This window comes from Tremella mesenterica (genome assembly GCF_000271645.1).
Source record: "Tremella mesenterica DSM 1558 unplaced genomic scaffold TREMEscaffold_9, whole genome shotgun sequence".
Lineage (NCBI taxonomy): Eukaryota > Fungi > Basidiomycota > Tremellomycetes > Tremellales > Tremellaceae > Tremella > Tremella mesenterica.
Window position 1 is genome coordinate 1,071,259 of NW_006711233.1, and position 25,934 is coordinate 1,097,192.

Sequence of the window (25,934 nt, forward strand, 5' to 3'; positions counted from 1 at the left end):
GGCAGACGACGGTCGACGAACTCGGCTAACTTGACGCTCTGAGTCGATGTCTCACCCAACCGGGAGGGCGCAGAAGTCGAAAGGAGTGTAACTACGGCGTACTTTGGTGTAGTTACTCTAACTGGGGTTTTGTTTACTGATGGCGATGTATCTCGAATTGTATATAGCTATCTCTATCTGTTTTTCACTACTGACAACAATCAAGGATCGCTGAAGAACTTCAGCGATCTTCTCAGCTAATATTGTTTATTCCTCCTAGACGTTCATCCAACCCTCTCGCGCTTTGACGTACTTCGACGCACTTCGTCCAACTTCCCCGAGTCCTCGGCCATCCTCTTCCTCCTTCGACTAACTCCGCCTAACATCGCCGCACTTCTGCTTCCGTTGTCCCTACCTAGCCTAACTCCGTCTAACTTCGCCGTACTTCTGCTCCCATTGTCCCTACCTAGTCTAACTCCGTCTAGCTTCGCCGTACTTCTGCTTCCATTGTCCCTACCTAGTCTAACTCCGTCTAACTTCGCCGTACTTCTGCTTCCATTGTCCCTACCTAGCCTAACTCCGTCTAACTTCGCCGTACTTGGTCTCAGATGTCCTGAGTTACATGTAGAGTAAAAGGGTTAAGACGTGATAGGGGTTTTGATGGTCAAAGGAGGGTCATTGTTGGTGGAATAATCGAGGTGTCACGACGTAGTTCGTGACAGTCGCCCCCTTCTTTAGCCGCGAACGTCCTTGTGAGCGTTAACACCTCTACTGTGGCAAGCAAACTTAGCAGCGTAGTACCCCCATTCTCTACCTCTCCATAGTTATCCTTCGCCCTTCTGCTCTTTGCGCCGCACTTCGCAGCTGAGCCTCCTTTCACTCCAAAACCCGACAATGGGACTCCCCTAACTTCGTCGAGGTTTGCCGTAAGAAGCCCTGTGTCTTTTGTAGGTGAGACGCGCTTCCCGGATGGTAACCGAACAACACCGTCGTTTGCCGAAGTAACCCTCGCTTATATTGAGATGAGACACTATAGCGTGGGAATTTTGATCGTCCCTGCGCTGTCTTTTGTTGATGAAACACGAAGTTTGCTGCATCTTGACGACGAAGGGGGGTAGGTCTGATCATACTAAATATTGAGCAGTTCGTCGAGCTTCTCTCTTTTCCCCATCTGCTTTCAAAACTTCTTACCTCTCTTACCTAGAAAACAGATTTGTTACCTTGAAAAATCATCTCGAGATTTAATCTCTCTTTTAACTACCTTAACGTCATGGCTCCCTCTACTCCCACTCCCAACTCTTTCGCCGCCATGAGGAACTTTGGCGGTATGGTGTCCTCTGCTCGTGAGTTTTATCGATACTGACCTCACCTCGCCGAACTTGGCTGATGGTCAGTTTCTTTCGGCGACAGATCTCGCCAAGTCTCCTCCCTCGGCCTCGGCACTCTCTCTCTGGGGGAGCCGTCTGGCGCTGCCTCGCCTCCTCGTTCCGCTTCTCCTTCCCCTGGTTCTCCCTCCCCCGCGTCTGGTCCTCCCGGCCCTCGCCGCAGGAAGCCCGCCTTTCGTCCTGGTGAGTCTCCGTCCTCGTTGTAACGGTACTGGAAACACGATGACTAGGTCGCAGGTTGGGTCGAAGTCGATGGAACTCTCGTGGAAATCTATGTATCTCTGGTGCTAATGGATCGTGTCTCCTCTGCAATCGATGTAGCCAAAGAATGATATTGAAGAATCAGCAAAGTTGGTACTTTGCTGATTGTACTATATACTGTCTACAGGTATCCGTGTCCTCCTCTCAGTTCCTACTGCAAGCGTCTATGTACATACTCGGACAGGTGAAAAACCGCTTTTGAGCAAACCCAGTGGGGAAATCTCGAAAAGGGAAAACCCGTCCCTACCTACTGCAGCACTGCCTCCAACTCCCGCCGTTCTCCTTCCTAATCCGTCGAACTCGATGGAGTTCTCTCGATTCGTTGTTACTCCGTAACAGTAACCTAACCACTCTACTAGGTACTCTAACTTTCCTGACCTCTTATTTACTCTAGAGTCCACGATGTCCTTTACTTCCCACGATTCTCCTACGTTATCTACCTCTACCGGGCCAGGTGGTTCAGCTTGCTGACCAGGGAATACTGGAGGATGATAGGGGCGAAGCAATGAAACATGGAATACATCATGGATACCTGCCATCGTTCCTGGTAATTCCAATTTACAAGCATGAGAACCTACCTGCCGTACTACCTTGTACGGCCCACTTTGCTTCACATCTAACTTCTTCATTGGTCTTTTAGTCTTGATGTTCTCTAATGACAGCATCACTAGGTCCCCTTCCACAAAGCTCGGCGTAGTTCGGTGTTTCCTATTGTATCCTTCGGCGTACTTCTCATTAGCCTTCTCAATCCCCTCAATACATTCCTTATGTATTTCGGTTAGGTCTTTTACTGCTATTGTAGCAGCAGGTACTTCAACTTCACTAGCCTTAATCTCTTCAGCCCATCGAGGGTGGTACCCATAGTTTGCGTAGAATGGGGTCTTGTTTATCGCGGAGTGATGGGTGTTGTTGTAAGCAAAGCTAGCTCGAGCAAGCAGCTTCGACCAGTCGTTCTGCTGGTAGGAAGTGAAGATCCGAAGGTATAATTCCAGGGACTGGTTAGTTCGTTCGGTCTGTCCATCAGTCTGTGAGTGATACGCAGTAGAAAGATGTAGTCTTATGCCGAGACTATCGGTCAAGTTCTTCCAGAACTTCGAGGTAAACTTCGATCCTCTGTCCGATACTATACTCTCTGGTAACCCATGCTGGGCCACCACATAGTCCATTATCAGCTCCGATAGTCCAGCTGCGGTCAACTTCATCGTGGTTGGGATAAAAATGGCCCATTTGGTCAATCGGTCCACCACTACCAGGATGGAATTATTTCCATGGGAATTCGGAAGCTCTTCGATGAAATCCATCGAGATGCTTGACCAGGGTTTAGCAGCCACTTGCAATGGTTTAAGCTCTCCATGGGGTTTCTGTCTGTTAGTCTTTGCTCTCTGACATACCGCACAACCAGCGATATAGTCGTCTACATCCTTCCTTATTCCAACCCAAACATAATCTCTCAGGACTAGTTCAAGGGTCTTTGCCGAACCCGGGTGACCAGCTAAGGCCGAGTCATGTTGCGTCTTCATAATCTTTAGTCGAGCGTCGGCGTAGTTCGGTACATAAGTGCGATCGTCGAATGCAAGAAAACCCCTTGAGGTCCACCCCCCACGAAGTATCAGAGGGGACCGCGAACTACGGCGTAGTTCGGTGATGGATCCTGGTTCCTGTACGTCATCATGACACGTTGGATGAGAACACTCAGCGCAAATGACTCCTAGTAGCTCCTTCCTAACCTCCTCCACTTCCTCATCTTCCTGTATACCAACAATCAGATCCATGGGATCAATAAGGTCACTCTCTCTTACTTCCTTTGTCCCTTGCAAAGCACGAAGTAGGTGTTGTAACCCAGAGCTAGTGCCGTCGAGTTCGTCGAACTTCGGCAACCCTTGAATAAGGTTGCTCTCTTGCACCATTGTACTTCCTTTTCCAGAGTGGTAGTCTGCTCTTCTCGATAGTCCATCCGGGAGTGTAGCTTGTTTCCCAGGTCGATACACCATCTTAAACCTAAAGTTAGAGAGCTCTTTGACCCACCTGCCCTGTCTCGGGCTTAACTGCTTCGGTTCCATCCAGTATGTCAAGTTCAAGTGGTCCGTGAGAACTGTAGTCTCTACCTGTAACAGTAAGTGTCTCCTTTTTCTAAAAGCCTCAACAATAGCTAGTAGTTCCTTCTCGCCTACCGTATAGTTTAACTGCGCCGCTTGAAACGCTCCTGACTCGATAGCTACCGGATGTTCTTGCCCTAACTCGTTCACCTGCGATATTATGAACCCCCACCCAAAGAACGAGGCATCTGTCTGTAGTAATGTCTTCAACGAAGGATCAAAGTGAGCCAATACCGGAGCCCTACACATTCTATCCTTCAATTCTTTAAAAGCTCTTTCCTGCTCCATACCCCAGACAAACGGTACATCCTTCCTTGTGAGATCATTGATCGGTTTAGCAATCCTGGAGAAGTTGGGGACAAAGCGCCGATAATAACTAACGACTCCCATAAATCCTCTGCTCTCTCTTAGGTTCTTGGGACGGGGAAAAGACACAACAGCGTCGATGTACTCTGGATTACTAGAAACTCCCTCCTGTGAGACCACAAAACCCAAGAAGACTACCGAATCTTTTTCAAACTCGCACTTACTAGCCTTGACGAACAGATTCGACCTTCGAAGAACTTCGAACACCTTCACCGTAGTTCCTCTCAATTCTTCCAACGTTTGACCATAGATGAGTATATCATCTATGTAGACAACCACTCCTTTCCCCAACAGTTCTCTAAAACTTTCATTCAGAAAATGCTGGAATACAGCAGGAGCATTTCGCAGACCATCTCGAACAACAAGGGACTCGAACATACCGTACTGAGTTCTGAACGCCGTCAAGTGCTCGTGTCCTTTCTTTACTCGTAGGAGCTGATAAGCTCCAATCAGATCTAACTTGCTGAAATACCTCGCTCTTCCCAGCTCTTCGGTTATCTGACTGATCAGAGGCAGTGGATAGGCATCGGGTATCGTTGATTCGTTTAACTTTCGGTAGTCAATGACCATTCGCCATTGACCCTTTGCTTTCTTCGGTACCAAGAACATCGGTGATCCGTAGGGCGAATTACTGGGTCGAATTCTTCCGGCCGATATTTCGCGATCTAGGATGTCTCTCAGCGCACTTCTCTGATCTTCTCCGAGTGAGTAGAGTGGAGCAACCTTCAGGTTCGCCCCCTCTTTAAGCTCAAATTCCAGATCATATTCCCTTGAGGGAGGTAATTCTTCACCTCCCTTCCTCGGGTTAAACACATCAATGAACGGGTGATATTGTTCAGGAACCACCTGATACAATTCCTCCTGTTCCTCCGGACTCAGTTCATCCTGGTCATCTTTGTCTCGGAGATCTATCGCGTCCGTCGGAGTTGGCAGCCCTATGGCTGCTAACTTCGCCGCACTCGGTGGGGTTGGGATGTGGAACTTCACCGAGTTGTCTCTTCCATCTAGAACAACCCCTTCCTTCCTCATCCAGTCCCACCCTATCACAACATCTGCATCGCAGAGCGTTGTTACATCTAGACGAACAGATCGCACTTCGGCGTCCTTCGTCAAACTAAAACCAACTTCGACAAACTCGGTGATAGGTCCAGCGACGCTAACCGAGCCATCAAACATGTGAACGGGTACGCTCACCTGGTATCGTCTCCTTCCTACACCTATCTTCGCCGCTGCCCTAGGGCTTATATACGAACAAGTAGCCCCAGTGTCCCAGAGCGTAGTTAGCTTAATTCCATTAATAAAAATGTCCGATTTTGGTTGATCTCTAGAAGTGGAAGAGATGAGTAGATGATTATCGACATTGCATAAAGAGGGGGTACTGAGTGGTGTATTTTTGTATGCACAATCCTCTGACTCCATCAGCTGTGTCTCTTTTATAGGTTTGGGAATGGTGGCCGAGAGAATATGGCGGACCCGCCGAGCCTCGCCTACTGCGACAGGTCCTCTTCTTTTCCCTGGTCCTCTTCCATCTCTCCATCTCCCCCAACTGCGTTCAAGTTCCTCCTCTGTCCCAGAGGTACTGCGTTACCCCCCGATCCTCCACCACGTTCGCCGAACTTCTCCCCCCACGGCGGCAACCATCCGACCTTGACCTTCGCTGCCCTCACCGGGCAGTCCCTCAACCAATGTCCTTTCTCCCCGCACTCAGTACACTTCCCTTCCTTCCTCCTTGCCTCCCATAGTTTGGGAGGTGGCCTTGGCCATTGTCGGCGAAGTTCGTCGGCATTGGACGGAATGTTCTTGACCTGCGTCGAAGTAATAGTCGCTTGCACCGCAGACTGCGCCAAAGTTTGCCTCCCTTCCCCTCTTTTCTCCTCTTTTCTCTCCATCCTCTGGCTATCCACAACTAACACTTCCTTTACCCCCGTCTCCCTCTTCTTTTCCGCATCCTTCTCCACTTTCCTTCTCCACAACCTGTTGTCCATGGGAATAACAAACTCCAATAACTCCTTGACAGTCCCAAAAGATTTACCATGTCTAGCAATTTCATCTAGGAGGTGTGGTTTCAACCCTTTCTTGGCTCGGTCAACCAGGTTTCCGTCATCAGACCACTTGAGTATCGCCACATGTCGTTGAAAGGCGGAGAAGTACTCCGAAGCTGACCCAGTCTGCCTTAGATCGTTAAGCAGTCGAGCTGCGGTTCCTTCTTCATCCGGGTCACCAAAGTTTGTCTTGAGATATTTAACGAATTGATCATACTCCCTAAGGTAGCCAGGAAGAGGTCGTTTAGCAAGATCGGGTTGGACGGCAAGAAGAGGTGTTTCGCGTAAATGAGAGATCATGAAGAAGACTTTCTTGGTGTCGTCGGGGAAAAGATGAGAGTTCAGTTCGTAATGGATTTCACATTCCGACAGAAATGCGGTCAACTTGTTCCTCTCTCCTCTCCAGAAGTCCGGATTAGGCAGTTTTATCCCCTTCCGTTGTTCGCCAACTACGCTTGGGGTCGCCGAAGTTTGCCGTCCCATGGCGTACCTCACCCCTTCTGATATCCCTTCTGCAATGCCGCCCACCGTCTCCTTTTCTCTCCTCTGCTCCCACTCCTCCCTACGCCTTCTCTCTTCCATCATGTCTTTGTTCATATTCGCCACCATCTGCATCAAGGCCAATATCACCCCTTGTGTACCTTCTTCTCCCAAGTTCGCCGTACTTCCAGTGTTTTCTGGCCGCGGGGTTTGATCCGATCCAACTGGGGATCCTATAGGTGGGAGAGCATTACCCGAAGGGGTAGGAGGATTAGAAGGCAATGGTGGAACGAACTCATCTCCTTGAATTGATCCCCCCACACTATCCTCCACTCCAAGCTGCTGCCCCATCGCTCTGCTAAGCTCCTCCAGTGCCCTCCTCTCGTTCTCCTCCATCCTGTCTCCGTCCCTACTCATACCTCGCGTAACTCTCCTATCTGGTTCCATAGAATCTTCGTACTTCTCCGAGGTTCGCACGGGTCGTCGGTAAGAGCGATCCTTGATACTGTCACGGCCGTCGAACAACTATCTTCTGGCAGACCGACGGTCGACGAACCTCGGCTAACTTGACGCTCCTGAGTCGATGTCTCACCCAACCGGGAGGGCGCAGACGTCGAAAGGAGTGTAACTACGGCGTACTTTGGTGTAGTTACTCTAACTGGGGTTTTGTTTACTGATGGCGATGTATCTCGAATTGTATATAGCTATCTCTATCTGTTTTTCTGTCACGAACCATGTCGTGACATCCCTGACAACCACCATCACCGACCCTCCTTTCACTATCACCGAACCACTATCCACCACCATCCCGAAGCACTGAGACCAACTACGACGAAGTTACGAGAACCTAGGGATTATTAGTCACAACAACCCCGACCAACGGAGAACTACGGCGAAGTTAGGGGAAGGAAACCGAGGGAGAGTGCAGTAGGGGAAGTTAGGCGAAGTTAGTCGGAGTAGGATACCGGGGATATGGCGAGGTACGGCGAAGTTGAACGAAGGGGACTGAGCGCGAGGCTGTACAGGGGTTGAGGGACGTTCTACGAGAAGAGAGGGGAAGTATAGATAGTTTACAGATCGCTGAACTTCTTCAGCAATCCTTGATTGTTGTCAGTAGTGAAAAACAGATAGAGATAGCTATATACAATTCGAGATACATCGCCATCAGTAGAACAAAACCCCAGTTAGAGTAACTACACCGAAGTACGCCGTAGTTACACTCCTTTCGACGTCTGCGCCCTCCCGGTTGGGTGAGACATCGACTCAGGAGCGTCAAGTTAGCCGAGGTTCGTCGACCGTCGGTCTGCCAGAAGATAGTTGCTCGACGGCCGTGACATTTTCACTACTGACAACAATCAAGGATCGCTGAAGAACTTCAGCGATCTTCTCAGCTAATATTGTTTATTCCTCCTAGACGTTCATCCAACCCTCTCGCGCTTTGACGTACTTCGACGCACTTCGTCCAACTTCCCCGAGTCCTCGGCCATCCTCTTCCTCCTTCGACTAACTCCGCCTAACATCGCCGCACTTCTGCTTCCGTTGTCCCTACCTAGCCTAACTCCGTCTAACTTCGCCGTACTTCTGCTCCCATTGTCCCTACCTAGTCTAACTCCGTCTAGCTTCGCCGTACTTCTGCTTCCATTGTCCCTACCTAGTCTAACTCCGTCTAACTTCGCCGTACTTCTGCTTCCATTGTCCCTACCTAGCCTAACTCCGTCTAACTTCGCCGTACTTGGTCTCAGATGTCCTGAGTTACATGTAGAGTAAAAGGGTTAAGACGTGATAGGGGTTTTGATGGTCAAAGGAGGGTCATTGTTGGTGGAATAATCGAGGTGTCACGACGTAGTTCGTGACATCGAGTATGAAATCGCGAGAACCGTTAACTACCTCGAATTCGTCTTCAAGTCGATGAACCCCAATGGCCCGAAGAGCAGTGGGTTGTACTCTGTTATTGGTATCTTCAAGAAGTTTATCGAACCCGCCGTCAGGGAGTAATCGCCAGTGGTGGTGTATCTGATTGATAGTGAGTACCCCATCATTTCTCATGACATTCAAGATCATATGAGCACAGGGGAGACCCATTGAGGCTAGAAATCGTCCTGAGCAATGGTGTATTCGGTCTGGCTGACGTAGAAGTTTGTTGGCAATGAGAATTTGATCCTGGAGGAAGTTCGTAGCAAATTTAGAGACATCTCGGTTTATTACACTGAGTATTCGATCTCCTATGGCTGATCGTACTGTTTGCTGACCATTTTTCAATGTGATACTGTCCCACTGTCTGTCCAGGAAACGATCTACCTGAGGGATCACTTGCCAGAGCGTTCCTGTATGACTCTTCAAGAAATCCTTGAAGGAACGATGTTCTCCCTCATTCCTGGAGGTCGTATGTTGATGTAGATTGCGATTTTGGTTTGTATAGGCCCAGGCCCACTTCTCCTTCGAAATTAACAGGTTTTCAAGGTACCGAATTGCTGGAGAGTGTTCAGGCTTCGAAAATTCCTCTTTTATCTTGTCCATCCCTTGCTGAATCTTAAAATCGTCTTGAGCCTCAACCACTTCTCTCATCCACATGTCCCCAAACCTCTGTCTTGCCAAAATCGTATTCTCCTCTCCCTCAAAGCAGTTCTTCTTATCACATAGATGTTTAACATTTTCTCGCAGGTGCCAGGTACAATACTGCTGCTTCGCATTTGGTAGGTGTTTCTTAAGAGCGTTGGCTAAGGCTACTTCGCGGTCGGTTATTACGACTTGAATTCGATGTTTCAAGGGACCAATCAAGTCCAAAAAACTCTTGATTGCGACCCCGTACCAATCTGTAGTCTCGCGATTGATAAAAGCAATAGCCACAGTAAAGGTGAGGTTGGTTGCTGTCATTCCTGTGATGTGGAGCATTGGAAGACGATACCTGTTGGTATTATAAGTGCAGTCCATCATGAGGACGGTGGGATAAAGATGAACCAGAGCTCTTGCTTTATAAGTCGTGTAGATGAGACCAAGAGCTTCATTTCTCGAATTAACCAGGCCTTTGAAGAGGCGTTTTTCTCTTTCAAGATGTAAGAACAAACTTTCGGTTGCTGATCTTCCACTCATTCGGTTCTTCTCATACCTCCACTTGAAATTTGATACATCTACCGGGGTGAGAAGGGGTTTATCAGGGTGTTCCTTGAGTAAATCGATGATCTGGTGGACAGAGAACCCTTTATCAATGTATTCTTGTAAAAGGGAAGTAATCTGCGGGGTTCGCGAGTGTTTTCGAAGGTGTGAGATAAGCAAACTCTTGACAGGAGGGTGGTTATGTTCATTACACACTGTCTCTAGCAGTATTGGTCGAAATCCATCTGCCAGGGCGTCTTTCTCTGTAACTCTTGAGAGCTTTAGTCGAAATGGACAGCCTAAACGCTGTGTCTGAGGCTGACGGGTTCGTACCTTCTCGAATTTAGCAGAGCGACCTGAGCGATATTGTCCTCCAAATACGCAGTTCATTGTCATGTGTTGACGATTTAGGTTACTTGAATCGGTTACCAAGGCGAACCCCTTGTTCTTGACCATGACATCGAGTTTATTGCGAGCAAGACTGATAGATATCTGTGGGGGAAGGGTTAAGGGAGCATGAACAAGTTTGGGGACACGGGCATGGGGGTGTCACAAAGTGTGTGACAAGTCGAGCGAATGTCGGGGAAGGGTATTTAACCAGCGATCGGCGGTAGTGTTAACCGCCGATTAATAGGCCTTTTCGTCGCAGTGGTTAAGATCACTGTTCCGTTGGGCACTGTTATATCGTGCATATGCTGGTCAGTATGTCTCGTGACAGATTAATCGGCGGTTGCGGGTAGGATCCTGGGTTCGACTCCCCGGACGGCGCCGGGGGTAACCCAGGCCCTACTTGGAAAACCTCCCTCTCGGAGTAAGTTTTCGGTCTATCGTACCCTTCCCAAGTGTGGGGACCCAAGCGGGGTCCCCTTGTCGGGGCCCCAACGCGGGGGCCCAAGAGGGTGCATAATGTCACAAAGTGTGTGACAAGTCGAGCGAATGTCGGGGAAGGGTATTTAACCAGCGATCGGCGGTAGTGTTAACCGCCGATTAATAGGCCTTTTCGTCGCAGTGGTTAAGATCACTGTTCCGTTGGGCACTGTTATATCGTGCATATGCTGGTCAGTATGTCTCGTGACAGGGGGCCAAATTCGTCTTCTTCGATATTGGGCTCAAAATTGGTGTTTTCTTCGTCATTGTCGTCTGTTAAGGGTGCAGGAGGGGCAAAATAGTCGTCTGCACTACTAGGGGAGGCAGAGACTGAGTGTATATCGCGTAATGATGTTGGGGAACCAGAGGGGGAGGAAAATGGCGAGTTATCTTGCTGAGTCTCTGGTATAATGATCTCGGACGGGGTAGACGGGGTTTCTTGCTTTATAAGTGGTGAGAGGGATGGAGGGAGAGGCGGGAATGACCACTCATCACCGGAAGAGTCGCAGAGATCGATAGGTTGGAGGAAGACATGATATTAAGAGAGATAAAAGACTAAAAACATCAGTTTTCCTGGGAGGTCAAGTGTAGAAGGAGGTACCTACCAAAATGCGGATATCACAATGTAATTCTAATGGGATATGTAGTAGAAAGGGGTAATAATGTGCGCTGAGAACAACGGGCAGGGTTTTGAGCCTGTAGCTTGTCTCCTGAAGGTGTGAGAGACAGACGATGTAAAGTGATGTTGGTTGATGTTGGTTGAAAGTATGAGAAGAGTTGAAGGAGGTTCCTGCAGGTCACGTGGTCTGCACGCCTAACAAGAAAAAGATGCATGCCTAACAAGATCACGTGACAGTGTCGTGCGTGAACGAAGTTTGGTTCCTACGAATACTCAGTCCACTACTGCTATTGTCTCTTTTGGTGTATCTTGTCCCTCACCCCATATCCCACCACGGTGTATAGTTACTCCAAGTCATGTTCCAAGGTAGAAAACCATCGAGTGAGCTGTCCTTGCCTTGGCCATCTTTGATTACATGGAAGCACATCGAGTATGGCCGTGTTCTGACGAGGCCAGATCTACAAGGTACTTCCGCCAACCCAATCTCTCTTGATTCCTCGGACGATGAACCGACACCCTCTGTCAAAATACCCAGAGATGTATCACCCGTGAAGGTATCAGACGATGAATCTTTACCCGCTATGGATGAGAAATTCTGGGAGGGGGTTGGAATTAAAGCTGGTCGTGAGAAATTTTCTCCCTTCTCTTTCCTCTCACCCTTCTCCGCTTCCTCCTCCTCTGGTGAAAAGTTAAAACCTCGTGAGTATGCCGCTTATATTGATAGGATCATCTTTGGAATCAAATGAGAATGTCCCCGGAGGTTCTCGAGTGAAGGAGGAAGTCACCCCGCGTGGTACCAGTGCGTTTTTCCCCCTTGTACCCCTGTTCCGAAACTTGTTGATGTTGTAGGACGCACTCCCAAGATATCAAAACGACGAGTACTTCCCACCGATATCGGTAAGTTTGATTTTGATATTTGAGCACCCTTACTCCCTACTGACTGAAAGTCTCTATAGGTTCTTCTTCTGACGATGAAACTCCTCGAGCCGTTCCGACGAAAATTCTAAAATCCGAAATGCCTAGTCCTACAAAAGGCGACAACGTCAATTCTAAACCTTCACTAAGTTTAAAAGGGAAAGCAAGAGCTCTTCAGGACTCTACAAATCCTGCCCCCGTCGATCATAGCGATGGATCGTGGGATAATCCAATTCATCGGAGTTCGAAAACTGCTATTCTGGTCCCACCTACCCTCGCTCATACCTCAACCGTTGTGCATGACGATCCTGTTCATAAAACTTTGCGAGACGAAAGACCCGCGGACGAAGGACTCGCAACGCAAGACGAAATGAAGAAACCTGGTTCTTGGGGTAACCCAATAGCTCGAAGCGGAATCCCTCCGCCTTTAATTCATTCAGCACGACAAGGTTTTCCCATCACTCGTCAAGACCCTACAAAACGAAGTCCTACTCAGCCTCAATCAGGATCCGACGGAGAACCTGGTTCATGGGGTAATCCAATACCTCGCTCGGCTCCTATCCCTCGGGTCTCGAAGATAATCAAGAACGCGGAGAAAACGAACGAAGAATCAGATGAAGGGCCGACATCTTTGTCATTGAGAAAACGTCCATCTCCGCCATCTCCAAACCAGGTTTTCGATCGTGGTAGCCCCGAAGGTCAAGTGTCAAAGAAAGCAAGGACGAATATTGATGTTCCGGAATCTTTCAGACCGACTTGGAAAACCTTGAATTCCGTTTCCCCCGAGTCGCCCCACGCGACCCTCAGCCTGGTTCCACATTCATTAAATGACCATACGCAATACGAAACTAGTCATGTCATCGAGACGGATCCCTCGGAGATGTCGGCAGTATCTCGAGATCTCACTTCGGCCAGTTCCGTCGACGATAATCTTGCTTTTCCGAACATCCTTGCAACACCCGGTGACGTAGAGGAACCGATGATCTCACCTCCCAGAGAACCCGGGGAGCTTCCGATGGGAGACGCAGAAAGGCGAACGGCGGAACCCGCTAATACTCCTCTGGCGTCGTCTCACAAACCTGCAACTCCGCTCCAACATCATCCAGCGGGAGGTAGCGATCTTGTACCGACGGACGAGGCAATGGAACAAATTGATAACTCGACATCGAACAAACTGGCGGACGCTACGCCTCGTGAGGTCGCACAAGAAGTGGCCAATGTCACTGTGGGGCTTGAGGAGGTAGATCTACAGCCTGGATCAGCGACTACGGATGGGGATGTCAAGATGGGAGATGATGAGGTGGGCGATGAGGGCGCGGCGGGTGCGGCAGGAGGAATCTTGGTGATTGAAGAGGATGTCGTCATGGGTGAACCCCCTGCAAGACCTCAGAAAGAAGCTGGAGAAGACAAGGATGTACCAGAGTTCCAGTCGGTTTTGGGAGGTTTACCCCCGTTGGAGTGGTATCGACAGCGCATACTGAGTAAGAAGACTCAGCCACCCGTGTTGTCAGACCTCACGCCCGTCAACCCTCACGATCAGTCTGGTGACTTGATACAAAACGGTGCATCGGGTCCACAAGATAGATCCCCTTGGTCGGTCGAAGCGAAAGCAGTCACTCAAACCCAAGGAATCACGGCGGATGGTGCGCACATATCAACAGCCCCTATCGCCCCACAGAGTTCCGTGACTACTTCCATTTCAAAGCTCACCCTTGCTCCACCGAGTTCAGCTACTTCAACCTCAGATCGAGACACGTCGAACACCATCTTGTCACAATCCATACCTGACGATGCCCCCACTTCGTCCGAGTCAATCTCACCTCCCCTTACTGCCTCTCAACCTCAGCCCCTCGCCATATCAGAAGTAACAAACGTCATCGAGACCGACGACATGCAGGCTAATCACCACAACGCTCTCCTAAATCTATTCCACGACTCTTCTCCTCTACCCCAATTCAAACAATTATCAATACCTCCTACTTCACCTCCACCCGGTTCTCCTCTCATGTCTCGAGAAGAATGGCGTCACTTTGTCGAGAATGACGGTGTATCAGAAGTTGACGCTGAACTTTCTATACTTTCACCTGTTATCCATTTCTCTAGAGATCCTTCCGCCGCTCCTAGACATACACCAACAGATCCTTTAGACCCTTCAACAAAAACATATTATCTCTCAGTCGAACCTGTCGAACAAGACGTACCACAAGATAGAAAAGGTAAAGCTAAAAGAGTAGCAGATACAAGTATTCACGAATCTTGGCAAAGACTTTTACCTGTTTTGCAAAATCAACCTTCACTTCATAGAGCTATATTTTCAGCTTATATAACGGAAAGTACAAGTAAAGATGAACCTGAAGCGGATGAAATCAAAGTATTGAATGATGTGGATGATGAAGGTGCTCCACAAGATTTCGAATTCGTTTATTCTAATGAAATGTTTTATCATGTTGATGTACCTGATCCAGAGAAAGGTATGGGTTGTGGATGTGAAGGACCTTGTAATCCTATGTCGAAAAGTTGTAGTTGTGTGAAGAGACAAGAATTATATTCTTATGATGCGCAAATGAGTGGGTTTGCTTATAATGAGTGAGTCGATACTTGTTTTGTCTTCCCTCACTTCTTCCTATCCTCCTTCTTGTCTTCTCGTATCAGTGGACCCCTCTCTTTCTCTTGTCTCTTGCTTTCTTTCAACCCTCTCTTTCACTCTCACATTCAATTTTTGTCATGGGTATCTACTGTTGGGCCACTTTGACAATCTGACTCTCCCCTTCTTCACTTTCCCACTTCGTCATGACCGATAGCGCTGCCACTCTGTATCACGGAGACACCCAACTCGTATCTTCTCAGCCCTCGATCATCAAACTCGAACGCAGGCCATGAAATCACCATGTCCACTCTTACTTGCCCACTCGTCGACGCTAACATACAGAGACAATACCCTCAAAACGTCCATGCTCCATGTCCCAATTTGGGAATGTAACGACAATTGCGGTTGTCCACCAGAATGTATGAACCGTGTCATCCAACGTGGTAGAGCCAAAGAAACCAAGATTGATTTATTCAAGACTCGTCATAAAGGTTGGGGAGTGAAAGCGAGGGTAGCTATTCCAAAAGGAACGTTTGTGGGTATATATTCGGGGGAATTGATAAATGAAGCAGAATGTGAGAAAAGAGGTTGGCTGTATTCGGATATTGGAAGAACGTGAGTTGTCTCCCCTCTCCCCCTCTCCCCCTCTCCCCCTCTCCCCCTCTCCCCCTCTCCCCCTCTCCCCCTCTCCCCTTTCCACCTCATGACTGATGTCCTCGTTCCCTACTCAGTATCTTCACCATGATCTCCTCCCTTTATTTTTCACCAACCCTTCAAATCTTCTTCTCCCACATCGCTTTTCTATCGTGGGGTACATCGAACCCCTGGGTAAACTACGGTTCTGGCGACGCTGAAGGTTGCACTTCTTCAGATAGTAGTCAGGTCAAACGACTTACTATACTCTACCTTTGGGGGTATTGAAAATTGCACTTCTTCGGATATCTTCATTTAGGTCAATGAGAACTGGACGAACACTAATTCTTCAGTTATCTATTCGACTGTGACGGTTTTCATCTACGTAAAGTCCCAAAAGGACTCGAAGAAGTAGACCCTCGATTAGCAGCTTTGGCACATGCGACAGCCAAAAGAGCACAAAGAGCAGCGGAATTAGACGATGCGGCTGATTTTTGTTATTCTGCTTATAGTGTAGACGCATTTCATTATGGTAATTTCACTAGATTCTTTAATCATTCTTGTGATCCGAATTTGATGATTGCTCAGGCTTATGTATGGGTGAGTTTGACTTTCTAATACCTCTTGGCGTTCTCCTCCCTCTCTTCAGCTTTCCTCTCTTCCTCCATTCATCCCGCAGACCTCGTATTTGTATGGCAGTCATTTACACACACTGTTTCACTCTCATGATACCTTACATCTGGTCGTTCCACTCTTGTCCTCTTTTAATCCCTCTTTCAAAATCGTACTGGAATTAGCCACATCGTGTGATTTAATCTCGATGAGGAGCTGTGGTCGAAATAAGATAAAGAGTATAGCTCACGATAAGGATTTTCACCCAGAAAGACCAATGTGAGTCGTTCTCTTCCTTGATGCCCAACCCACCTAGTCATTCGCCTCGCTCGATACATTTTCCAATCCGCCGGACTCAGAGATTACTGAGAGAGGAGCGATGACTCGATGAGGTATACGGACAAATAGTTCGTCTGACTGACTTGTAGGCTTGTGATCTTCGCTAGGAAGGATATAAGGGCAGGAGAAGAATGTTGTATTTCTTATAAAGGTTTACCTGTGAGTGTTACACCTTCTCTTCACCTCTTTCGCCAATTGTACCTCTTCCGCCCCCCCCCCCCCCCGGGCTGTTGTCGATTTTTGTACTATACTCTTGAAACACTCCACTTCCCCGATGGCCACTGAACCTTCATGGGGACAAGGATCATGTAGTCATTCATTTATTCTTCCCATGAGTCACAAGTCACGCACGTACACACGTCACGCGACTCTGTCAACTTTGAACGCACGTCCTACAATCCGCGATGTTTCCCACGGGACGTCGAAGAGGGATTACTCGAACATGAATACTAGCTGATGACAGGATGAATTGGCCGAACCTATCAAGAAACCCAACAAAAAGCCAAAAAAGGGGAAGAGAAAGAGTAAAGCTCATGTGGCTTCTGATGCTAGAGTGAGGAATAAACAAAAGAAGGATAGATGTCGATGGTGAGTGTCTTTGATCTATTTATCTCATCAAAATGAACCAATCTTATCTCCTCTCCGTCAACCGCATCCCACCATTCATCAACTCTCAAACAGCCGGGAGGAAGACTTCTTTGTATGTATCCTGCTTAACTCATCTTCTGCCATGTCCCGACGGGTGGAAGGTATGAGGGAACAAGTAATCGCACATCGCTGACATCCAGTGGCGCTTGGAACTGCGACGGACAGATGTTTGGTGTAGGAGCTGGGGATAGTGCGAGTGGTAGTCCTTCTGGCGAGGAGTGAGTCGGCGGGCGGCGGGGGTAAGACGGGTCTTGATTGATTGTGAGAGGTATCAACGTTGCATCGTCATTTTGGGTAATCTATGCATGCTGATCTTTTTTTATGTGGTTGTCAATGTACCTCGCTCTCACAGACGTCCTTTGCTGGTACTCTAAACGAGGCAGTTGATTCCGTCGGAAATGACCGGTGGGTGAAGGTGGAGGTGGAATGTGAAGATAGAACAAGATTGCATCATCAAAAAGCAGCTCAACTAAACATCATCTTTGCTTCTTTCACCTCATCATCATCATCACTACTACTACTACTTTCCTTTCTCACTCTCTCCTCTCACTCTCAGCCTTATGATCCGTAACAAGATTATCTTAAGCAGACGAGTAAAGGATTGAGAGATTGAGATAAGTGAAAGAGAGAAAAAGTGCAGTTGATCTCCGATTTTCTCGCCTTCTTTCTTTTTCCATCCCGCTTCTCACTTCACTTCCCTCCTCTCTTATCCCCCTTTACCTCCCCTCCCCTCTCCCCCCTCATCATACACATCATTCCCTTCCCCACTCCTCTGAATTTTCTCTTTCTCATATTTCTCACACGCCCACTTTACTTGGCATCTTCCCCCCCACACCCCCCCCCCCCAACCCCTGCTTATCTCTCATGCTAATCTCTTTCCTATCTGAATATGTGTCGTTCTGACTATTAGATCCTATCCTTCATTCACTCCACAGGTATATCGACGTATACACTACGTACTACGTTCACTACAAATCGACTTCGTACACCCCACCCCTCCCCCCTCCCTCTCCCTGCCCACATACCCGAGAAGAAGACCAAAAACTATACGTCGGCAAATCGGGCAGTTTCTCAAGGAAGAGTATATAGTACATACTACTCTCCGCTTCGAAACGTCATCATCATTGACTCTTCTTTCACCGACCGACTTTGCTTCTATCACCGATCAACCAAAATTCGTCATTGACTGATAAGACTTGAAAGGTGTTTTTGATACCTCTCCGCATTTGAAATCGACTTTTCCCGTCCTACGTTTCTTCCCACACCACACTGGCCGTCTTACCGTTCGAACGAAAAGTTGAAAGCTTTGATCACATTGGTAGAATCCTCTTCTAAACCTTCCCGATTCATTCAAACTTCTCAAAAGGTCTTCTCAAGGTTTTTCAGTATACGGTAATACTTTTTGTTTGGTGAATCCATTTCTTCCCAACGGTCTCACTGTTTAGTCAGACGAAAGGACAAAACAGGTCTTCTTTTAACAGGAATTTAAAACTCACCGGAAATAACAAATAGTCTCTGTTTCTCTCTTCTCTCTTATTTGATTCATCAAAGTTGGTGTCCTCAAACGAACAATCAGATCTACATCAAAGAAGTCCTTCTACAATCATAGGTTAAGAGTTAACGATCGTCGTACACTTTATCATCTTTAGGAAACGAAATCACCATGTCTACTTCTACACTCTCTGCACCAGCACATCTCCCATCTTGGCCACCTGAAGTCTCTCCTGAACAATTAGATCATCTACTCCTACTAGCCACAACACACGCATTGACAAACGGTTTCATCCTATTAGCTCCTCCAGCTCCAACACCGGGAAATCCACCAACACAAACTTTCGCAGCTCCCATGTCTATATTCCCCACTCCGTTCCCTAGAAGACTTTTCGACAGGGTGAGGTTGTTGCAACCTATATATAATGTTCTGTACGCTCGTGTGGCACTAGATTGGGAATTCATTGATGGGGTTTTTCAAGGTGTTAGTAGGGTGGATGATTTTCAAGGAGCACTTTGGAGAGGTTGGAAAAGTATCAGGGAAGATTTAGTTCAAGTGAGTTATTTTCTTCCCTTTAATCACTTCTCAGAAGCCTTCTAATCAATCCCCTTCTCGCTCTTCGTTTTGTAAATGCTTCATCATATGGTATCGCCGCTTGCTCTGACATCCACGATGAAGAATTGCTATGTCACATTTCTCACAGGTTTGGTCCTTGAGCTGTAGCAGTGTACTGAACATCGGGACGGTCGCTGACTGGTAGGACTTACAATTGGGCATATTCCGATCAGATTATCTTCTCCATGATACCGGGGACGAGAAACCGTTAGCTATCAAACAGGTAGAGTTCAACACTATCGCTTCTTCCTTCGGAGCTTTGAGTCAGCGTGCCGGGGAGCTTCATCGGTGAGTATCCGTCTCATCTGCTTCACTTTCTGAAGTCCCTCATGTCTAAAAAAACTCCCTCCAAGGCAGCGCCCCTACCATAGTACCCAGCGAACCTTCTGCCCGTACCTTCGTACCTGCAATTGGTATGACTGACCTTCCCCTTTGCATCTCCCCTTTGGCATTATAAGAAAGCCTTGGTCCGATTCGATTCACGCTACTTTCAAGCATCTAATCCCATTCTCAGCAAAAGCCGCTCTCGTCAACGTCATCAGCGGACTTTCAATTATGATGTGCTATCATCGTTACACTTCAGGTTGATGCAGTCAGCATACTAATCTCAGATACCTCGCAAGAGCCACCAACGGTTATTACAACGCTTCTCCAGAAATGAACAGAATGTCTAATTACCCTGAAAACCATTCGCTTGAACTTACCGCCGAAGGTCTGTCAGATGCTTGGAAGATGTATGGAAGGACAAGAGCTGCGATTTTGTTTGTGGTACAACCTACCGAAAGGAATATCTTTGATCAGAGATGGTTGGAATATGAGTTGATGGCGAAGTGAGTGACAGTGTTCCCTCTCCCCCGCTTCCTCGCTCTGTTATACTGTCCGACTTCTGCGATGCATACTCAAAGTCCAAAACTCCCGCTAATACCTAGAAACGACGGACTCCGCGTTCTACGTCACACCATGAGAGAACTGGAAGATCTCGCTCAAGTCGAACAACTCACTCAACGTCTTTACCTCCCATGTCCCGAAGATCCTTACTCCTCCGCTACTGAAATCGCCGTGGTCTACTATCGCGCCGGTTATGGACCCAACGATTATTCCACCGGATCCGAGTGGGACACTCGTCTCTTACTCGAACGTTCTAGAGCTATCAAATGTCCCTCCATGGCCCTTCAACTTGCCGGAGCTAAGAAGATTCAACAAGTCTTGGCTGAACCTGGAAAACTCGAAGAGTTCTTACTGGGTGAAAACCAACCCGACGTTGGATTTGGAGCCGGTGCTGGTAAATTGAACCAGAACCATGTGGACATGTTGAGGGAAACTTGGATCGGTTTATATCCCATGAACAGTATCGGTCTCGAAATGGCTCTCAATCATCCGGAACTTTATGTTCTCAAACCTCAGAGAGAAGGAGGTGGTAATAATATATATCGGGAAGATATACCAGAGTATTTAGCGAGTTTGGAAGGGAATAAGAAAGATACTTCTGCGGCTTATATACTGATGGAAATGATTGAACCACCTCCAGGAGTGGGGAATTTGTTATTGAAAGGAGGAGAGAAACGTCCGAAATTGACAGAGGTGGTAAGTGAGTTAGGAGTTTATGGAGTCATGTTGTTTGGTGAGAGGAAAGGGATTGTTAATAGAGAAGCGGGGACTTTGTTGAGGACAAAAGGGAGGGATAGTGATGAAGGTGGTGTTGCCATAGGTGAGTCCTACTACCCTTCTAGTCTGACCCTCTACCCGTGATCCTAGCCATGCTTGCGACCTTTAGCTCTACTCTTATCTCCCTCGAGTTCTCTCTCATGATCGACTGCACTTCCGCGTCAGACCATATATTCCCGACAATACGAACACATTGTTGACAATCAGGAATAAGCTCCATAGATAGTCCTTTTCTCGTCGAATAATCCTCCTATTCCTCTGTTCACCTCTTACCTCCTCCCCCTTTCTCTTTCCCCACACCCACTCCTCCTCCAGTCGGCTCCGATACCCTTGTATAAGCCTCATGTGCAGTAGGTAAAACCGGGTTCATAGAATATTGCATTTACGTAAATAGAGTATTATGGTCACGTGATGGATCGGATAAACGGACCCGGTTCAACAGTGTTTCCGGTCCATCGGCCACCGGCTTTTCGTCCTTATTTGCTGACTTTTGTTGATAGTTGTTGGTTCTCTTTCTCTATCTCTACTTTCTGACCTCATTGATTATAGTATTCCAACGAGTAAAATGTCAAAGCCCAAGGTGTTAGTTTGTGGTGAGTCCTATCTTTTCCTCACATGACACTCGATGGTTTTGGCGGGAGGGAGTGTGGTGCGCGATCAAGGGCCGGGGGGGGGGGGCATGGTAATCGTCTGTGAGGGATGGTCACATTTGCCACGACCTTTTGAGGAAGTACTGGCGTTGCGAGATCTATGATCTGTTGAGATGGTACAACACTGCCGATGCGATGTCAATGTCTCGTTTGGCAGACAACACCACAGGTGACATTCCAAGAGAGTCCCGGCCATGCGAGATGGGAAGATGGAGCGAGGACTCTGACATGAGAAGCGAGACCGGAGGAGAATGAGAAGGAAAGGGAGAGGAGAAAGACCGAAGAAGAATGAGGAAGAGGAAGAGGGAAAGGAGAGGAAGAGAAAGAGAGAAACAAGTGAGAAATGCTGACTTTTAGCTCACCCGGAATACGGTCTGATTTGGGCAAAAGATGAAATCGTTTCTTTACTTGGACCCATAGCGGAGTTAGTTGTGAGTTGACCCGCTTTTCCTCTTCTTCCTCCTCCCTATTCCATCTCCTTCTTGCTCCATGTTAGTGTGACTTCTTCCTCTTTCTTTGATACCACTCATCGACTTTTTCCAAATGTAACACTTTCTCTCCAACACATAATCGTCACATCCTACCACCTCATCCCTTCTGAGAAGAAGTCTAATATCATCATCAACTTCTCCATCCAATCATACGTCTTTGAACTCGGAACAGTACGAAGATCTTAATTATAAAAGATGTGGTTTATGTTATTGACCACCCTTTAGCCATTCACCTCCAAATCAAGAGAAGAATTTTATGCCGATTGTAAAACCAAATACGACGGTGTGGTAGGTATTTACCGACATTCCGATTCTGCTTTAGCTATTGGGGTTTTCGATAAAGATTTGATTGAACATTTACCAAGTTCTGTGAAATACGTTTGTCATAATGGTGCGGGATATGATCAGGGTGGGTTATACTCCTTACACTTTTTTGTCCCTCTCTCTTTTCGTCTGCTTCATACTGTATCTTCTCAACGTTTTCTACTTTATATTTATCCTACCTACTGCACCATATATCTTCTCTGCTATCTACTTCGTATCTCTCTGCCTTCTCTACTACCTTATATTTTCTCCGTCATTCCTACCTCGTTAACACTTCGTCTTCTCTACTACCTTATATTCTTGACCCACCGACTGACTTCTAGTCGACGTAGCAGCCTGTAGCGCTCGTGGAATTCAAGTTTCTCACACCCCCGGAGCGGTAGACGATGCGACAGCTACCAACGCCGCATTCCTTATCATCTCCGCTTTGCGACAATTCTCTTATGGTGAGAAGATGGCTAGGTCGGGGTTATGGAAAGGACCAAAATGGACTCCGGCTAGTGATCCCGAAGGTAGGGTTTTGGGAATTATCGGGATGGGGGGGATTGGCAAGGTAAGTAGTTTGTTCTTTCATCATTTGACCTTTAACGTCGTGTCGAGTTTTCCCCATCACCTCTTTTCTTCCCCTTCAAGTACCTTTTATTTATCTTCTACTTATATCACTATACCACAGATAGGGTCTCTCTGCTATGAGAAGTCCCCGTTGGTGAATTCCCGTCTGATCATATGGGTGCACACAGTCAGAGGTTCGAAGGAGGGGGAGGAGACGGAAGAGTGGTAAAACCCATAGGAGAGATGAGCTTTAACCTATTTGAGTGTAGAACTAAAGTACAGGCCTTAGCACGTCGAATGCTCGGATTCAACATGAAGATCATCTATTACAATCGCTCTCCCTATTCACCAGCTCCCGATTTCCCTTGCACATACATCGATAACATGAACAATCTACTCGCTCAATCCGATGTCGTTTCACTCAACTTACCTCTAAACGCCAATACAAAAGGAAGTTTTGGTAAAGCTCAATTTGATAAGATGAAAGATGGTGCTTGTTTGGTCAATACGGCTAGAGGTGCAGTGGTTGTGGAAGAGGATTTGATCGCTGCTTTGGAGAGCGGAAAGGTGAGTTCACCTAATGATCGTTTCACTCTCATCATACTTTTCTCATGAACTCGTTTCATGAGACTAACCGTCCCTTCCCTAGCTGAGATTCATGTTGATCAATCACCACAACCGATGGTGTCCATTCGACCACACGATCCACAATTCCCAGATATGTTGTCTTTGACATGTAAAGGTCGATGGATAGTGAAGAGATACTTACTTTCAGCTCGCTTGCGCAGGTCTTGACGTTTATCCAGAGGAACCGAAGATTAACCCAATTTTACAGAAAATGGACCAAATAACCATTTTGCCTCATTTAGGTACTGAAACTCGTGATACGCAAAAGAAAGTGAGTGATCCATCCTCTATATTTCTCTTTCATCGGTATAATTACTCTCGTGACGTATGACAGATGGATGTCGGGTGTCGAATGTGGTATGAGGTGTATGGTCGTAGACACTAACGATCAGATGGAAGTTCAAGTGGTATATAATTTGATTTCCGCTTTGACGGGTAAAGGTTTGATAAACCTTGTTAAAGAACAACGAGTTTGATCGTCTTACCACGCTTTCTCTCTGTGATCAAGTTCATTTGTGTAGAGAAACATGCATCTATCTGTTTGCTCTTTGCGTGTGGGCCTTGCTCGTGGTTGTCTGTAGTCTGTGGTCTGTGGTGTAGGAGCTAGAAGGTTACTTAAAAACTTTAGTTGAAAGGGGGGGGAGGGTGGTTTAGTGACGAGAAACATGTGAACATGATTAATGATATTTGCCATTTCCGTCTCTACCGGTGCGGTGTTGCAACTCATCTCTCCATCTTCACCCACTAACCCATCTCCACACTGTTCGTCTGAATCTACTCATCTGTATAAACAGCTACAGTCACATTTGTGTCATCCGCATCTCTCATCTCCGATTTACCAACTGGCCAGAGTGGGCGAAAGTTGACAACCATCATCTATCCCTTTCTCTCCAACATCTCTCTTCACTCTCAACCTACGGCACAACTCCAAGGCTAAAGTACACAGTGACGATTACATTGCGTCTTACTTCCCACAGTACGAATATACTACACCTTGTGAAATTCTTCTATTTCCTTAGATCTTGCTTGGCCTGTGGAGCGTACCTACTCGACCATCACTCATTTGAAGATTATCACAGCCTTGAAGTCCTTACAAGTTTACTCGGTCGAACAAATCATCGACATTCATCATACACACCATCTTTGATCCCTATAATATCTCTTTACAAACACCACCCGCCCAAAAAACCAAATCTCCTTAAAAATACCACTTTCCTCAGAAATATCATATTTCCTCACAACCCATCCTCAAAAATACCACAATCCAATCTACCACCCTTCACAAAAGTACCATACTCCAAACCCGAACATCCACTCAGTCAACGTAGTCAACTAGTATCTCCAAACATCCACTTAGTCAACCTATCCAACAAAAACTACAAGATCTCAGTGGAGAAAGGAGGAATAACAACACCAACACCAACAACATGTCCATACCCTTCCCATTATCTTTCACACGACAACGTCTAATAATCTCTTTCCTGGTCGCTCTCTTAGCCCTAGCATTCTTATTACATCCTTTCCCATCACGTTATGGAGGGTACGGATACGTTTGGTTAACGAAAGCTTCTGGTGCCAAAGTCGATGGGAATGGAGCAAAGGAATTGATGGAGAAATTGGAATCGTTCGTTAGACGACCAGCTTGGGATCATCCGGTTTTGGAGTATCCTTCGAGGCAAGGATGTGAGTTTGATTTTGTTTCTCCTAAGCTATCATCATGGGTGAAATCGTGGTTCATATCCTGTTTGAGATCCTACTCTATATCGTGTCTGCACTCTTGCCGCGAATTCTGTCTAAACCCTCACCCCCAATCTACTCAGACGTGTACAGACTTGCGAGATGGGATAGTGTTTCAGGCGTCGAATCTCTCTCCGATTTTCAACACCTCAACATCCCAGCATGTCAACATTGAAGTGTTTTGAAGCTTTTTTTAAATCTCTCCGCTTGTCCGATTGAGAGCTACGAAAAAATAACCTTCATGGAGACAGTCAAGAGATAATGCTTTGGACAGAGATTCCTTGAGAAAGATCTCGCAGAGTGGAACGGTCAGGAGAAGAATTATTCACAGACATAATAAAATGTTAAGACCCCCAAAAACTAATCAATCAGGTCCAATGGGAACGATGGATAGAGATGGTTATTTCTTTCATCAAGGTAAAACAGAACTTTGGACTTCAATATCTTCAATGACCATCCGACAAAAACGTCAAGCATTATTAGATTATTTCAAAAAATTACAAATTGAAAATATCCCAATAGTTTGGTCAAAAGATTTACTTCAACAACCTTTTCAAACTTTAAATCCTGGTAAACCATTAAGAGGTATAATATATGCTGCTGGTGATGGAAAAGCTTTAAAGAGGTTAAGGTTAAGTTTACACATGTTGAGAAATGTCGTGAAAAGTACTTTACCGATCGAAATTTATCATTATCCTGATGAACTTTTACAACCTGGTGATAAGGAGGGTTTGATACAAGATTTTGGAGAGGGTATAATTACTGTTGAGATGAATCATGCGAAGGTTGATGGGAAACAATGGCGTGGGTTTGGGTTTTATTATTATCTCTTATACATTCCTCCATATTCCCTGTTAAC

At 46.9% G+C, this 25,934-nt stretch overlaps 5 protein-coding genes across 5 annotated transcripts in view; 4 read left to right on the plus strand and 1 right to left on the minus strand.

The window, feature by feature from the left end:
* Window positions 1-5,574: 5,574 nt before the first annotated feature.
* TREMEDRAFT_64011 (uncharacterized protein) lies at window positions 5,575-7,005 on the minus strand (the record flags this gene model as incomplete). The annotated part of the gene is made up of 2 exons (XM_007006172.1): window positions 5,575-5,979; window positions 6,658-7,005. 2 exons carry the CDS (start codon window positions 7,003-7,005, stop codon window positions 5,575-5,577), a joined length of 753 nt encoding a protein of 250 aa, XP_007006234.1.
* Window positions 7,006-11,504: 4,499 nt separating this feature from the next.
* Window positions 11,505-17,144, plus strand: TREMEDRAFT_74418 (uncharacterized protein; the record flags this gene model as incomplete). The annotated part of the gene is made up of 11 exons (XM_007006243.1): window positions 11,505-11,569; window positions 11,645-11,812; window positions 11,913-11,987; window positions 12,038-12,085; window positions 12,136-14,689; window positions 15,033-15,305; window positions 15,677-15,923; window positions 16,192-16,214; window positions 16,364-16,433; window positions 16,738-16,862; window positions 17,063-17,144. Exons 1-11 carry the CDS (start codon window positions 11,545-11,547, stop codon window positions 17,142-17,144), a joined length of 3,690 nt encoding a protein of 1,229 aa, XP_007006305.1. The 5' UTR covers window positions 11,505-11,544.
* A 1,441-nt stretch (window positions 17,145-18,585) lies between these two features.
* On the plus strand, window positions 18,586-20,939 carry TREMEDRAFT_64014 (uncharacterized protein; the record flags this gene model as incomplete). The annotated part of the gene is made up of 6 exons (XM_007006173.1): window positions 18,586-18,969; window positions 19,175-19,317; window positions 19,641-19,859; window positions 19,959-20,617; window positions 20,663-20,737; window positions 20,902-20,939. 6 exons carry the CDS (start codon window positions 18,586-18,588, stop codon window positions 20,937-20,939), a joined length of 1,518 nt encoding a protein of 505 aa, XP_007006235.1.
* Window positions 20,940-21,259: 320 nt separating this feature from the next.
* TREMEDRAFT_72115 (uncharacterized protein) lies at window positions 21,260-23,882 on the plus strand (the record flags this gene model as incomplete). Its single annotated transcript, XM_007006244.1, has 7 exons — window positions 21,260-21,287; window positions 21,702-21,775; window positions 22,061-22,244; window positions 22,483-22,712; window positions 22,994-23,278; window positions 23,487-23,609; window positions 23,731-23,882. 7 exons carry the CDS (start codon window positions 21,260-21,262, stop codon window positions 23,812-23,814), a joined length of 1,008 nt encoding a protein of 335 aa, XP_007006306.1. The 3' UTR covers window positions 23,815-23,882.
* An 883-nt stretch (window positions 23,883-24,765) lies between these two features.
* TREMEDRAFT_74420 (uncharacterized protein) overlaps window positions 24,766-25,934 on the plus strand; it is a gene marked incomplete at its 5' end in the record, with an annotated part of 2,129 nt that continues 960 nt past the window's right edge. The window contains 2 exons of the mRNA XM_007006245.1: window positions 24,766-25,021; window positions 25,448-25,879. Of these exons, the coding sequence (XP_007006307.1) occupies window positions 24,766-25,021; window positions 25,448-25,879 (688 nt within the window). The remainder of the gene's footprint in view (window positions 25,022-25,447; window positions 25,880-25,934) is intronic.